The sequence below is a fragment of the Entelurus aequoreus genome, linkage group LG10, assembly GCF_033978785.1.
Source record: "Entelurus aequoreus isolate RoL-2023_Sb linkage group LG10, RoL_Eaeq_v1.1, whole genome shotgun sequence".
Lineage (NCBI taxonomy): Eukaryota > Metazoa > Chordata > Actinopteri > Syngnathiformes > Syngnathidae > Entelurus > Entelurus aequoreus.
In genome coordinates, this window is record NC_084740.1 from 30,912,677 (window position 1) to 30,926,602 (window position 13,926).

Sequence of the window (13,926 nt, forward strand, 5' to 3'; positions counted from 1 at the left end):
ATTTACGAACCCCTCTATTTGCGAACTTTTCGATTTAGGAACTTTTAAAGATGGAGCCAAATATGCCACCATGTGCAAACCATGTCTCTGTGTCATTTATTTTGTGACGCCTGCAGGCAAAAAACAAGGAGCAACATTTTTGGGGAAGGCAGCACAAGACATTACTAGTCATTTCTTAGGGCTTAAAGGCCTACTGAAACCCACTACTACCGACCACGCAGTCTGATAGTTTATATATAAATGATGAAATCTTAACATTGCAACACATGCCAATACGGCCGGGTTAACTTATAAAGTGCCATTTTAAATTTCTCGGGAAACTTCCGGTTGAAAACGTCGAGGTATGATGACATTTGCGCGTGACGTCAATGGTTGAAGCGGAAGTATTCGGACACATTGTATCCCAATACAAACAGCTCTGTTTTCATCGCAAAATTCCACAGTATTCTGGACATCTGTGTTGGTGAATCTTTTGCAATTTGTTTAATGAACAATGGAGACTGCAAAGAAGAAAGCTGTAGGTGGGATCGGTGTATTAGCGGATGGCTGCAGCAACACAACCAGGAGGACTTTGAGTCGGATAGCAGACGCGCTATCCGACGCTAGCCGCCGACCGCATCGATGATCGGGGGAAGTCCTTCGTCGCGCCGTCGATCGCTGGAACGCAGGTGAGCACGGGTGTTGATGAGCAGATGAGGGCTGGCGTAGGTGGATAGCTAATGTTTTTATCATAGCTCTGACGAGGTCCCGTAGCTAAGTTAGCTTCAATGGCGTCGTTACCAACAGCATTGCTAGGCTTCGCCAGGAGGTACAGCATTAACCGTGTGGTTACAGGTCCAGACTTTGGTAGTATTGTTGATCTTCTGTCTATCCTTCCAGTCAGGGGCTTATTTATTTTGTTTCTATCTGCATTTAAGCACGATGCTATCACGTTAGCTCCGTAACTAAAGTGCTTCACCGACGTATTGTCGTGGAGATAAAAGTCACTGTGAATGTCCATTTTGCGTTCTCGACTCTCATTTTCAAGAGGATATAGTATCCGAGCTGGTTTAAAATACAAATCCGTGATCCACAATAGAAAAAGGAGTAAGTGTTGAATCCAATGAGCCCTTGTACCTAAGTTACGGTCAGAGCGAAAAAAGATACGTCCTGCACTGCACTCTAGTCCTTCACTCTCACGTACCTTATCCACGAATCTTTCATCCTCGCTCAAATTAATGGGGTAATCGTCGCTTTCTTGGTCCGAATTGCTCTCGCTGCTGGTGTAAACAATGGGGAAATGTGAGGAGCCCTTCAACCTGCGACGTCACGCTACTTCCGGTACAGGCAAGGCTTTTTTTTATCAGCGACCAAAAGTTGCGAACTTTATCGTTGATGTTCTCTACTAAATCCTTTCAGCAAAAATATGGCAATATCGCAAAATGATCAAGTATGACACATAGAATGGATCTGCTATCCCCGTTTAAATAAGAACATTTCATTTCAGTAGGCCTTAAATGGGAACTGCACTTTTTGGCAAATTTGCCTATTTTTCACAATCATTATATATATTAGCTCTGCCATCCGGGGGGAGCTCAAAGTAAAGCCGCTGCTCCTCCACATCGAGAGGAGCCAGATGAGGTGGTTCGGGCATCTGGTCAGGATGCCACCCGAACGCCTCCCTAGGGAGGTGTTTAGGGCACGTCCGACCGGTAGGAGGCCACGGGGAAGACCCAGGACACGTTTGGAAGACTATGTCTCCCGGCTGGCCTGGGAACGCCTCGGGATCCCCCGAGAGGATCTGGACGAAGTGGCTGGGGAGAGGGAAGTCTGGGCTTCCCTGCTTAAGCTGCTGCCCCCGCGACCCGACCTCGGATAAGCGGAAGAAGATGGATGGATGGATGGATTATATATATATTTTTTTATCATATGTTTATTGAGTTTTGTTCCGACGTATATAACCAACAATGATACAACTAACACTTGTCAAATGTGTCCCCCAAACAAGGAACCCAGGGAAAAAAAATGCATCAGTCAAATGAGTAATGCCAGATATTGACATGAAACCACAGAGAAACTGGCCTCCTGAATGTCCCCAACATGGTAGACAGGGGGCAGACAAAAGGCTTCTCAATTATCTACATTTCAATTACTTCTTAAATGGGGGTTAAATTTGAGATCAGTGTCTTTTACATGTTTTAGGAAACCACCCTATACTTCCTGAAACTTCACAGAACAGCCATTCAATGTCAGCCTAATCTTCTCCAGTTTGAGTAAATAAAGAACATCTTGAATTCAGCGGGTGTGGCAAGGAAGCGTTCTTCCATCCATCCATCCATTTTCTACCGCTTGTCCCTTTCGGGGTCGCGGGGGGTGCTGGAGCCTATCTCAGCTGCACTCGGGCGGAAGGCGGGGTACACCCTGGACACGTCGCCACCTCATCGCAGGAAGGAAGCGTTCTTGCCGTTCACAATCATTATAAAAGACATGACGACGGATGTTTTTTTTTTTTAATGCATCCTCTCTAGTCAAACTATAAACCCCTAAAAAAACACCCAAACACCTCCATTAAGTTTACCCCGCCTTCCCCCCAGAGTGCAGCTGGAATAGGCTCCCGCACCCCTGCGACCCCGAGAGGGACTAGCGGTAGAAAATGGATGGATGGATGGATACGTGATGTACAGTATATGTAATGTAGTAACAGTCACATTTATAACATTTAATATTTCCGTATTTTGCTCATTTTAAAAACATATCACGACGTTCGCTTCTTAATTTTTTTTAACATCACTGATTACTGCTCACTGCAGACTTTATGAGGGCCAACAAACATAATAAAATATCACTTACTGTACAATGTCTGCTGTCATTGGAATGTCAACTGCGAGGATGTTCTCGCCATTGACGGGTCTAAATTGGTTGTCAAAGTGGACAAACTTGTCAGAATCCGTCCTCATCCTTCTACTATCCAGGTGAGAGGCATGATTTACGATCTACAATAAAGTTTGACGAGCAAGGAAACAAGGAAGCAGCTGATCAGTCGAACATGTCAACATTGGCAAACAAGCTCGTAATTATGGCGCCGCTATAAATAGTTTGTCTGCGTTAGCGCTTATAATAATATCACCAATAATTGGTTAATATTCCAGTTACAAAATGTAAATGGAGTATTGTTGGCGCTTTTTGGATGGTTATTTATTGGGTTTTATAGAAGGAATGGACGACCTGCCATTGGTTTGGCTGTAAGCAGACTTTTATTTACGTTTATATACGAGTTAGAATGCATTAAAAAAATACATCTTTTGTCATGTCTTTCATAATGATTGTGAACGATAGGCAAAATTCCCCCAAAAAGTGCAGTTTCCCTTTAAGCGTGGGTTCCTTTTCTGTGTTTTTACCCATTTTCCAACTCAATCAGTTTAAAAAAGAAAGCAGACCAGTGTGGAAATAAGGCGGGAGTTTAAAAAAAAAGGGTATTTGCAAGGAGTAGAGTCATGGTGCTTGCAAGTATGGAAGAATCCGTACCAAAGCAAGTTTGAATTGTGATGAGACCGGACTTTTCAGAAAAAAGATGCCAAAGCAGACTTATTTCACAGTGGATTAGAAGAGCTACTCTTATTAAGCGGCGGGTTTTTCAAGACTAACACACGGCTCCTTCCCCCGCTCTCCCTCTGTCAGTGTTCCTCTATAGCAGGGGTCTTAAACTCAATTTGCCTGGGGGCCACTGGATGCAGAGTCTGGGTGAGGCTGGGCCGCAAGTAAAGATTTCTTAAAACATTTTTTTTTAAATTTCTTTATTTTTATTTTCAACACAAAATAAAATCAAAATATAAATGAACAAAATGAGAATTAAGTAAATAAATCAGTCAGTCATAAGTAATAACAATAATAATTTGATTTCTCCAGTCAGCAACAATGTATACACATACACAAAGTGCAACCCCGTTCACTCTTTCATCTCCCTGGTATTTTGCATACTCCTCAGTATGTCTAGTGGTATAATGACGTTTTAAATTGTATTCCTTGTGCACGGCAACTTTCTCTGTGCAAATAAGACACGTCGGGGTGCCCCTGTGCTCAACAAAGAAATATTGCATCTCCCACTTTTCCTGGAATAGTTTTTGCTCATCACTATAACCTTTCTCTTCACTGCACGCTTTGAAAAAGACATGTTTGGGGTTGTGGAATATATTTGTATCTAGCCGACGCACGGAGAATAATGTTATTTCCGCAATGTGTGTCGTTCCGCTTTTCCTCCCGACAGCAAACGGCGGTCGGCGGAAAGTACCGGGAAAAAGTGACGGCTCCCGGAGTGTTATATGGCGTCATATAAAAATATAAGTAGTGTTCATCGTGGGAGGAAATGCAAATTAAACAATAAAAAAAACAAATAAGGGTTTGAATTGGTCCAGGTTATCAGGGACTTTATTACTGACGGACAGGTGTCGCGGTGTGACTGCAGCCAGGCACGTAAGACAACCCTCGTCTCCATGGCAACGTTTCTCTCGCTTTCACTCATTTGCCGCTTTTCCACAAACGCAGGGGTATTTTGGACCCAAATAACAAAAATTGTCTCTGTCTGGAGCCAACGGGAGGGGGCGAGGAGTTTAAAGTCACGGTAGCACAATTAGCCCCGAACGGGCTAACATCACGACTAACGTGTTACACGTCCGATTCGCCCAGTGACTCTCTGTCGGAGTATCAGCGCTGGGGTCCAGTGCACCACACTTTTGTATTGTCGCTCGCTCCTTCGGAAGCTCGTCTCCCACGACCGGACCGGCGGGAGCGAGAAAGACACACACAGTGACAGAACGAGAGAGAGCGAGAGAGAGCGAGGGAGCGAGCGAGAGAGAGAGCGAGGGAGTGAGGGACGGAGAGCGCGTGCGGGTCTCGTGGAAAAGCAGCAAAACGTTTCTCTGCTTGCATCACGCAAGTGACGTCAATGTTCGGCCCTCGAGAGCCATATACCACACCATGATTGGTAGATTCCTTGTAGCCCGGAAGAGTTAGGGCTACAAGGGATTCTGGGTATTTGTTCTGTTGTGTTTATGTTGTGTTACGGTGCAGATGTTCTCCCGAAATGTGTTTGTCATTCTTGTTTGGTGTGGGTTCACAGTGTGGCGCATATTAGTAAGAGTGTTAAAGTTGTTAAAACGGCCACCCTCAGTGTAACATGTGTGGCTGTTGACCAACTATGTCTAGCAATCACTTGTGTGTCTCTGTTGAAGCCGCATACAACATGTGACTGGGCCGGCACGTTATTTGTATGGAGAAAAAGCGGACGCTAAAGACAATGCCATCATGGTATGCCTGCCCTCAATATTGTTGTCCTCAGTATTGTTGACGGGTGAAAGTCGGGAGGGTTGGCAAGAATGCTTCAGCTCCGCGCACACAGCGCTGTAAAGCGCCATTCATATAAAACTCGCGGGCCGCACTAACATTAAACGTTCATATTAAGGTGGGGGCCGCACAATATCGTCTCGCGGGCCGCAATTGGCCCGCATGTTTGAGACCCCTGCTCTGTAGCCAGCTACTCCTTTGCCGATGTTAATATAAGTGGATTTCACTTTTTAAAATGTTTATTATGAGGTGGCGACTTGTCCAGGGTGTACCCCGCCTTCCGCCCGAAGCTAAGATAGGCTCCAGCACCCCCCGCGATCCCAAAAGGGACAAGTGGTAGAAAATGGATGGATGAATGGATTGTAGCAATGTGGATGTTAAAGTTAAGGATTTTTGTGATTTCTCATCGTTTGTGAGGGCAACAGAGTAACTTCTTTGTATGTGTGCATTGGTAGAGCAGCGCATATAGAGGATAGCAGCTGGTTGTTTTGTCTTGTTAATGAAGAGAAAGTTGATCCATTACCCACTTATGTTTGTTTGATATACAGTACTGTATAGCACTTTATATTGTGTTTAAAGTGTGCAAACCTTCACTAAAACATGGACTTTTGTAGAGGCTGTAACCCATTATTCATGTTTATATCGTTTCTTATGGAGAAATCTACTTCACTGTATTAACTTTTCGATTTATGAACCCTGTTCAAGAACCAATGAAGTCGTAAATCGAGGTTCCGCTGTATTTTGTGACGCCAGCACAGCAAGGTCACAGTAATGAGGAATAGTGGGTGTGAATTGTGTGTCCTGGCAGCTCAGTACTAATTGGCGAAAGCTTTAAGTGTGTGTTTAGGATTGTTAGTTTTCCCGTTGTTTTCGGGATGAACGTGCACCTGAAAGCCTCGCCACAGCATCGGCAGCAAACACAGCCGTGGCCTCGTGCCTGGTGTCCACGATCCGGATGCCTACTTTCTCGCAGGCCACCAAGATGGGCGAGATGTGTCCACCGACAAGAGTGAAGACATACTTGATCCCGTGGGCGCGTAGGACCTCTGCCACGCGTTCGCCGCCATGTCGAGGGCTATGTGTCTCTGTCTGCAGGACATTTGACATGAATAAACTGCAATGACATATCATATATCTATATATAACTCTATATTAGTAAGGACGGTTCTGTAAACAGGTGGTTGCAGAAAAGGTCCCCTGTCAAACAGCATTTTTGCCACAATGTGCACATTAGACTTATTGTTAATGTGTGATGTGCTTTGTGCAAGGCTGCAAAGCACCAGGGTGTCATGTTGACCTTTGTGCTAGGAAGCAAGACAAAGTGTAATGTTACATGAGTGCACCCTATCTATCTTTAATTTAATGGGTGTTACCATAGTGACAGGGTATGAGGGGGGGTCTTCACCTTTATTCTACACACTTTTTCCAATGTGATTAAATATTTAGTTAGTATTGTCTTGTAACCTTACCTTGTGGAACCACTGGTACAGCAAGCCAAGTTTGTAGGCAGCAATCCCAAGTCCACTAACAGCAAAAAACGCAGAATATCCCAGAATTGTCACGAATAACTCCATGCTAAAAAGCAGGAAAAAACAAAAAATAAAACAACTTTTTATACAAAACCTTCTGTTGAAGTTTAGCAGCTCCAGCTAGGCTAAAGTGCTCCTGTACGCACCCATTTGTGATGGTCGTGTCAGGTTGTTCTATTCACTGAAACAGTTCGTAAATACAATGTTTATTTTTAAAAACGTGATGACGGTGAAGTCGTTTCTTTAATAAATTAATCTGGAGCTGTCTTTTAACGTCAACGACAACAGAGCTATTCATGTGTTTACAACGCACGACAAGCTAGCTGGAAGCACAGAGTTGGGGTTTTTATTTCAAAATAAATCACAGCCGATGAACGATTCACTTTGCTGCTAATGCTCCGACGTGTATTCAAGGCTATTTATTTACATCTCATACATATTAAAGTCATAAATGTACATGTATTGTAATTTACAATGCAGTTTGCCATCTATTTTTGTTATTCCGCTCACACTGACCATAGATATATTTTACTTTGAACGAAATACCTACTTATTCCGGTTAGTGGAATAATAGTGATGTTGGGCAATGGTTTAAACTACGGCGGGCCAAATGGAACAAAATTAAATAAGTACATTAATTGTTAAATAATTAGTTAATATGAATTTGCCTGATAAATTAAATCCATTAAGCACTAACACACAGGTTCAAGAAATAACTAAATAAATCATGAAATCATGAAATCATTTAACCTTGAAATAATTATTTAAATCATACAATAGTGAAATCAATAAGTGATTAAATCATTAAATACATAATTAAATACAGAAATTATTAATTGAATAATTTAAAAAAATCAATGTAATTTTGGATTTAAGAAATCAATACCACATTTATAAATTTTATTAACATTATAATCAATTAATTACACATTTACGTCATAATTTAAATATGTATTCATCCATCCATCCATCTTCTACCGCTTATTCCCTTCGGGGTCGCGGGGGCGCTGGTGCCTATGTCAGCTACAATCGGGCGGAAGGTGGGGTACACCCTGGACAAGTCGCCACCTCATCGCAGGGCCAACACAGATAGACAGACAACATTCACACTCACATTCACACACTAGGGCCAATTTTTTATTAATTAAATTGTGTTCCATTTGACCCTCAGTAATATGAAGGTATCAATGGTTGACAAGTGGTTGGTTTATTTAGAAGTTAATTGTGTGTGCGTGTGTGTGTGTACGTGTGTGTGTGTGTGTGTGTGTGTGTGTGTGTGTGTGTGTGTGTGTGTGTGTGTGTGTGTGTGTGTGTGTGTGTGTGTGTGTGTGTGTGTGTGTGTGTGTGTGTGTGAGGGATAGGGGGGATTTAATGCTAAAAATCAAAAGCAGTAACAACTTTTTGGAAAATCCTCAACACTAAATTGGCCCTAGTGTTTGAATGTGAGTGTGAATGTTGTCTGTCTATCTCTGTGTTGGCCCTGCAATGAGGTGGCGACTTGTCCAGGGTGTACCCCGCCTTCCGCCCAAATGCAGCTGAGATAGGCTCCAGCACCCCCCGCGACCCCGAAAGGGACAAGCGGTAGAAAATGGATGGATAGATGGGATGGAGTTTCCACTTAATGGGAACGAGAGGATTAATCTTGACTGAGCATATTGGGTTACTATCATATGATTATTAGTAATGCTTTCCCAGCAGGCACAAGATACAATGTTGATTACACATATGTTTTTTAAAACTGACTTCTAAGAAAAAGTTGCAAAATAGTTGCATTTGTAAATTGAGAAAACGTTAGTGTCTAACATTGGATCCACATTGTTGGTTGGGAAATGACAAAACTTCAACGGTCAAACCTGACTTTTAATAAAAGTCGTCAAAAAGTATATTGTTTCAATGTTGTATTTGTGTTGTAAAATATTGGTTGGGAAATGACCAAAATTCAATGGTCAAATCAACATCAGAACCCAACATTGATTGAACATTGTCAAAAAGCATGTTTCAACATTATGTTTGAGTTGCTCAACGTCAGGACTTAATTAAAAAATTCACAACGTTGTTTTAACGTCTTGTGCCTGCTGGGTTGATGACCATAATGTACACAAAAACCTTCTATAGCCTAAGTAAGCAAGTTATTCCAGGTAATTCTACAATTTAATTTTTGATGATGATATATATATATATATATATATATATATATATATATATATATATATATATATATATATATATATATATATATATATATATATATATATATATATATATATATGTTTATAATAACCTGCCACATCTGGCAGGTGCTGTTTATCTTTACCGGAGTGCAGCATTGCTTTCCCGCAGAGACAACTGATGCTGGATAACAACAACATCGACGTAGAAACATTAATTTGAAGTAATTACCACAGACTTAATTGCTTTGCCAATTCAGTCATCAAATCTTTGGCGGCTTGTACATAAACATGAGTACAATAGGATAGCTAAACTAGATGGAGGAATTATGCGCAGCTGAATACATTAAAGTAAAAACATACACCTCAACATAAATGGAAGGAGAAAACGTGTTAAAGTTAAAGTAAGTTAAAGTACCAATGATTGTCACGCACACACTAGGTGTGGCGAAATGTTTCTCTGCATTTGACCCATCTCCTTGTTCACCCCCTGGGAGGTGAGGGGAGCAGTGGGCAGCAGCGGTGGCCGTGCCCGAGAATCATTTTTGGTGATTTAACCCCCAATTCCAACCCTTGATGCTAAGTGCCAAGCAGGGAGGTAATGGGTCCCATTTTTATAGTCTTTGGTATGACTCGGCCGTGGTTTGAACTCACAACCTACCGATCTCAGGGCGGACACTCTAACCACTAGGCCACTGAGTAGGCTGATAACCAGGCTGTTGATAACCATAGAATAAAAAATGGAACAGTAGAAATAACATACACTGATTGCATGTTATTTAATATAGTTTTTTCATGGTATCTTAAAAAAGAAAGAAGTTTAATGGCACTATCTGCAGCTATCAACCCAGCAGAAGGCGTTGTCTTAAAAGTCAAGTCATTCAACATTTTCCAGCGAGAATATGCGACGTTGTAAAACTACACGTTCTGTCAGTACAAGTAAGCCTACTGTATATGAGAACATTCAAATTTAGTGACAACATGTGTTATTTCTCCCTTTACTTTTTTTTCCTTTCATTATTTTTCATACAGGCAATAGGCAGTGACTGTTGTAAAGCAGAAAGTATCCCCTAGATGACGCTGTTGCACTGTACAGTAAACGTTTTTCTCTAGTTTTTTTTTGGTTACTGCCTAAATGTCAAAGAATTTGAATTGAATTAGTAATAGTAATAATAATAATATTTTCATCATCATAATACTACTTTAATTCTTATAAATCAATACAACAATAATAATTCTTATAAATTAATATATCATAATACCAATACTATAATAATAATACATATTTTTTTTATAATTACACATATTTTTTATAGAATATTTTGTGCATATTTACACTATATGGAATAAACTGCTATGATGTAGTCATCTTGAAAAAAAATTATCCCACCATTTATTTGTTGAATGTAAATTGCTAATATAACTCAAAAAATCTGTTTCAATCTAAAGTGTTGCTCGGTACCTCTAAGCAACACGTCTGCTATCATATTCGTACAACCCACATTAAGTCTTACATATTTTATAAAGATGACACAAATTTTATAAGACATGCATGGGGGCATTGGACATCACACAAATGAACTTTCGCTGATACTCACATGGAAATCACTGATGACTTATCAGAGTCAGACATTTCATGAGCTATTACAGAGAATGGTAAAACTGTCTGACACCCATATCCCCCCGGGAGGATGCATTCATCAGATTTTATCATCAAAATAGATTCCAAGTGATAATGAATAAATGTTGCAGGTAGATATTTTTGGAGGCCCTAATACCTTGTGATTGTCAAGTCTTGTTTGTTTGATAGTCATCAAAACTGAGGTACTGTATTTGCAGGGACGAGGCATATAGTCTTTATCTTGTGATAGTTCCACTTAGGGTGGTAAAATTGGATGACATTGTTTTTTACGTTGACCAAGTTTGGGATTTATTGCTGTGGTGCTTTTGTATCAAGATTAAGTAATACTGTAATACATTATTACAGTATGTATTGCAATGCAAGCGGACTGTAACAGTGCAAAAGGGAAACTATGATATTTAATGTACCTTCAATTAGATCCTTACCATAATTAAATGTTTTTTTTAATTAATGAACTAACTAATTGGTGATCAAAACAATAGGTGAAAAGTGTCCTCATTGCAAATCAAATCAAAATCAAATACACCGCATAGGATTGTGATAAAAATAATGACATGATAAACAATAAAAAAATAATTTATAAATTATTAAATTAACAATAATGAACCAACCAATAATAAATAATAAATGTAACAAAAACAATGTCATGATAATTGAAGTTTATTGACATCTTAAATTATTGAATCCATGTAATGCTTTAAAAAGGCAAATTGATGGCACAAAAAGCCAAAAGGCTTGTTCCCATTGTGGTCCATTAAATATTCATCATATTTTATACATTCAATAATAACAAATATATAACCTGTAACATGTATATAAAAGTTATGTTAAAAAAATGGATAAATTATGTACATATACATAGTATACATGTCAGGTGATTTGAAAAATAATATATACAAAAAATGGGGGGTGGGGGGGTATACCTGTATATACTATGTACATGACACTATGTACATGACTATGCACATGTTGACTCCAAGATTGTGCACAGTTTGAGAACATATATATACGCTATAACCACATATAAACCTGTTTGATGCTTAGGAAACTAGCTGGGGATCAATTTTGGTTCAGATCAGGTAGAGGTTGCACTGAGCCATGATTTTATGGCAGTTTTAACATTTAATAGGGAAATAATAAAATAATAAAACATAACAATAGGAAGGGCATTCATATGGCCCCATTCGTATCGGTTTACCTGACACATGAAACGTGACAAATTGCGGGGGTGCATTATCGACTTTAGTCATCAGACGGCAGTAGAGTGTTAAATATATTAAAATGCGTTTTGTGGCAAATCCAACTTTGACCACAGGGTCAGTTGCTATGTAGAGTGGCGCTTTCCATAATTTTCAGCAGACTGCATTGCGAAATGACTAACCCCACACCTTCCTTTATGCAATATCCACAAATGGGGACATATGAATCACCTACCCGACTGTAGTTTTTTCGACAATTTCACATTCAAATGTCAGAATAAGAAATAAAAACATTTCAAACATATTAGATCAATAAACACAAAACTAAACATACAAAAAATATAATTTGAAAAAACATACAAATTATAGAAAGAAAATGTATTTATAAAATCATAAATAAATTAAAACACATTTCACAATAAAACAATCGTTTTCCATAATTAAATAAAGTGTTTAAAATGTATTTCAATTTGATTTAACTTGAAGGTCCTATCAACAAAATAACTGTAAAAAAACATTGATTAATTAGTATAAACTAATAAAAAAGACTTATGAAATAATAGTTCATAATATTAAAACTTTTATTAAAAGTTTTTCAACATTTTGAAAAAAAGTAATCTTAATCCAAATGTAACATTAAAAAATGTATTAAATATAAAAAATATATAATGAACATCACAAATGCATTTAAAATTATGTGATAATAAGCAAACAATTAGTTTGATCATGTACTGTGTGTAGACCTCTATCAAATGTGTGGACTAGTACTGCTCTCTTTGTAGATATCCAGCACATTGGTTCATAGTGAGCAATCAAATGCACAGAGAGCACATTTGAATTGGTCAATTTGCATCCTCCCGGCTACATTTCCCCCCCCATCAGTGCCATGCACCATTGAACACACTCTGATTTCCATTTCAAAGTGTATTTTTTTCTTTCTTTCTGCAAAGCAGCTGCTTTGAGACTAACCGCGGCCAAGAACAAATGGAGAGCCTTAATATGTGCACTCTATTCAATGGTTAATATGACCACGGCAGAGGTGGGACCAAGTCATTGCTTTGCAAGTCACAAGTAAGTCTCAAGTCTTTGCCCTCAAGTCTCGAGTCAAGTCCCGAGTCAAGACAGGCAAGTCCCGAGTCAAGTCCAAAGTCAAGACTGGAAAGTCTCAAGTCAAGTCACAAGTCCTGCATTTTGAGTTTCGAGTCCTTTCAAGTCCTTTTAACCACAGACTAATATTTTTACACAGATTGTGTATGCTTTTAACCGCTGTATTTATTTATTAAAACAAGTGCATTTGAAATAGCAGGAAAAAAAATAGTACTGACATTGCAATTCATAATAGCACTATTAACCAGTCATTTTAATAGTTTAAACAATTTTAAACATTTAACTCATTCCTTTACAGAATAAACACATTTGCAAAAACAAGTGCAACTGTACTTATTTGTACAAAAGTGTTAACATTGTATTTCCATGGCATATTGCATTGTAACTACTTCCACTGCAGTTTCTATTCTGTTCTTACCTTATCTCATTGATCTCATCTCATACTGTATGTGTGTTTATGTGTGCGTACACATGAAAAACATAACCAATACATGAACATAACAATGAACAGAGTTGTACTTTTTAGATGTCAGGGCCCTATGCAATATGTACACATATTCTTAATATAGTATACATACTGACCTTTATTTGACTATGTTTGTCTTTTTGTAGGTGGCTAAAATATGCGGTGCTGCTGACCGCCGTCTAACGTTATGTTACTGTGTGTGATACATTGACTAACGTAACGTTAAGTGTAGGTACCTCATGCAACCCTGCTTAAAAAAATCACTTGACAAAAAGTATGAATAAGGAAGCAAACTGCAGTGGACGCAACATATTGCTGTGTTTGAAATGATGTTATAACCATAGACATCTTATAAGTAGACGCAGTATTGGTTGCTGTGACGCGAGCAAATTGCATCTTGAAGTGGTGATGAGGAGCCGGCGAGCAGCCTAAACTGACAGTTGACAGGTAGAAAACAAAGATGTTCAGCGTTTTCCTGCTCAAATGAGCGGACTGT

General features: G+C 39.3%; 1 protein-coding gene across 5 annotated transcripts in view; it reads right to left on the reverse strand.

Annotated features, from left to right (window-relative positions):
• ilvbl (ilvB (bacterial acetolactate synthase)-like) overlaps nt 1–13,926 on the reverse strand; it is a 55,892-nt gene that overhangs the window by 16,722 nt on the left and 25,244 nt on the right. For 4 of the 5 annotated variants that reach the window (XM_062060508.1, XM_062060510.1, XM_062060513.1 and 1 more), the window contains 2 exons: nt 6,789–6,894; nt 6,207–6,408 (listed from right to left, as the gene is read on the reverse strand). In XM_062060508.1, the coding sequence (XP_061916492.1) occupies nt 6,207–6,408; nt 6,789–6,893 (307 nt within the window). In that variant the 5' untranslated portion in view covers nt 6,894. Of the gene's footprint in view, nt 1–6,206; nt 6,409–6,788; nt 6,895–6,994; nt 7,184–13,926 lie in introns of those variants that run through there. The other variant, XM_062060509.1, reaches the window with a different exon arrangement.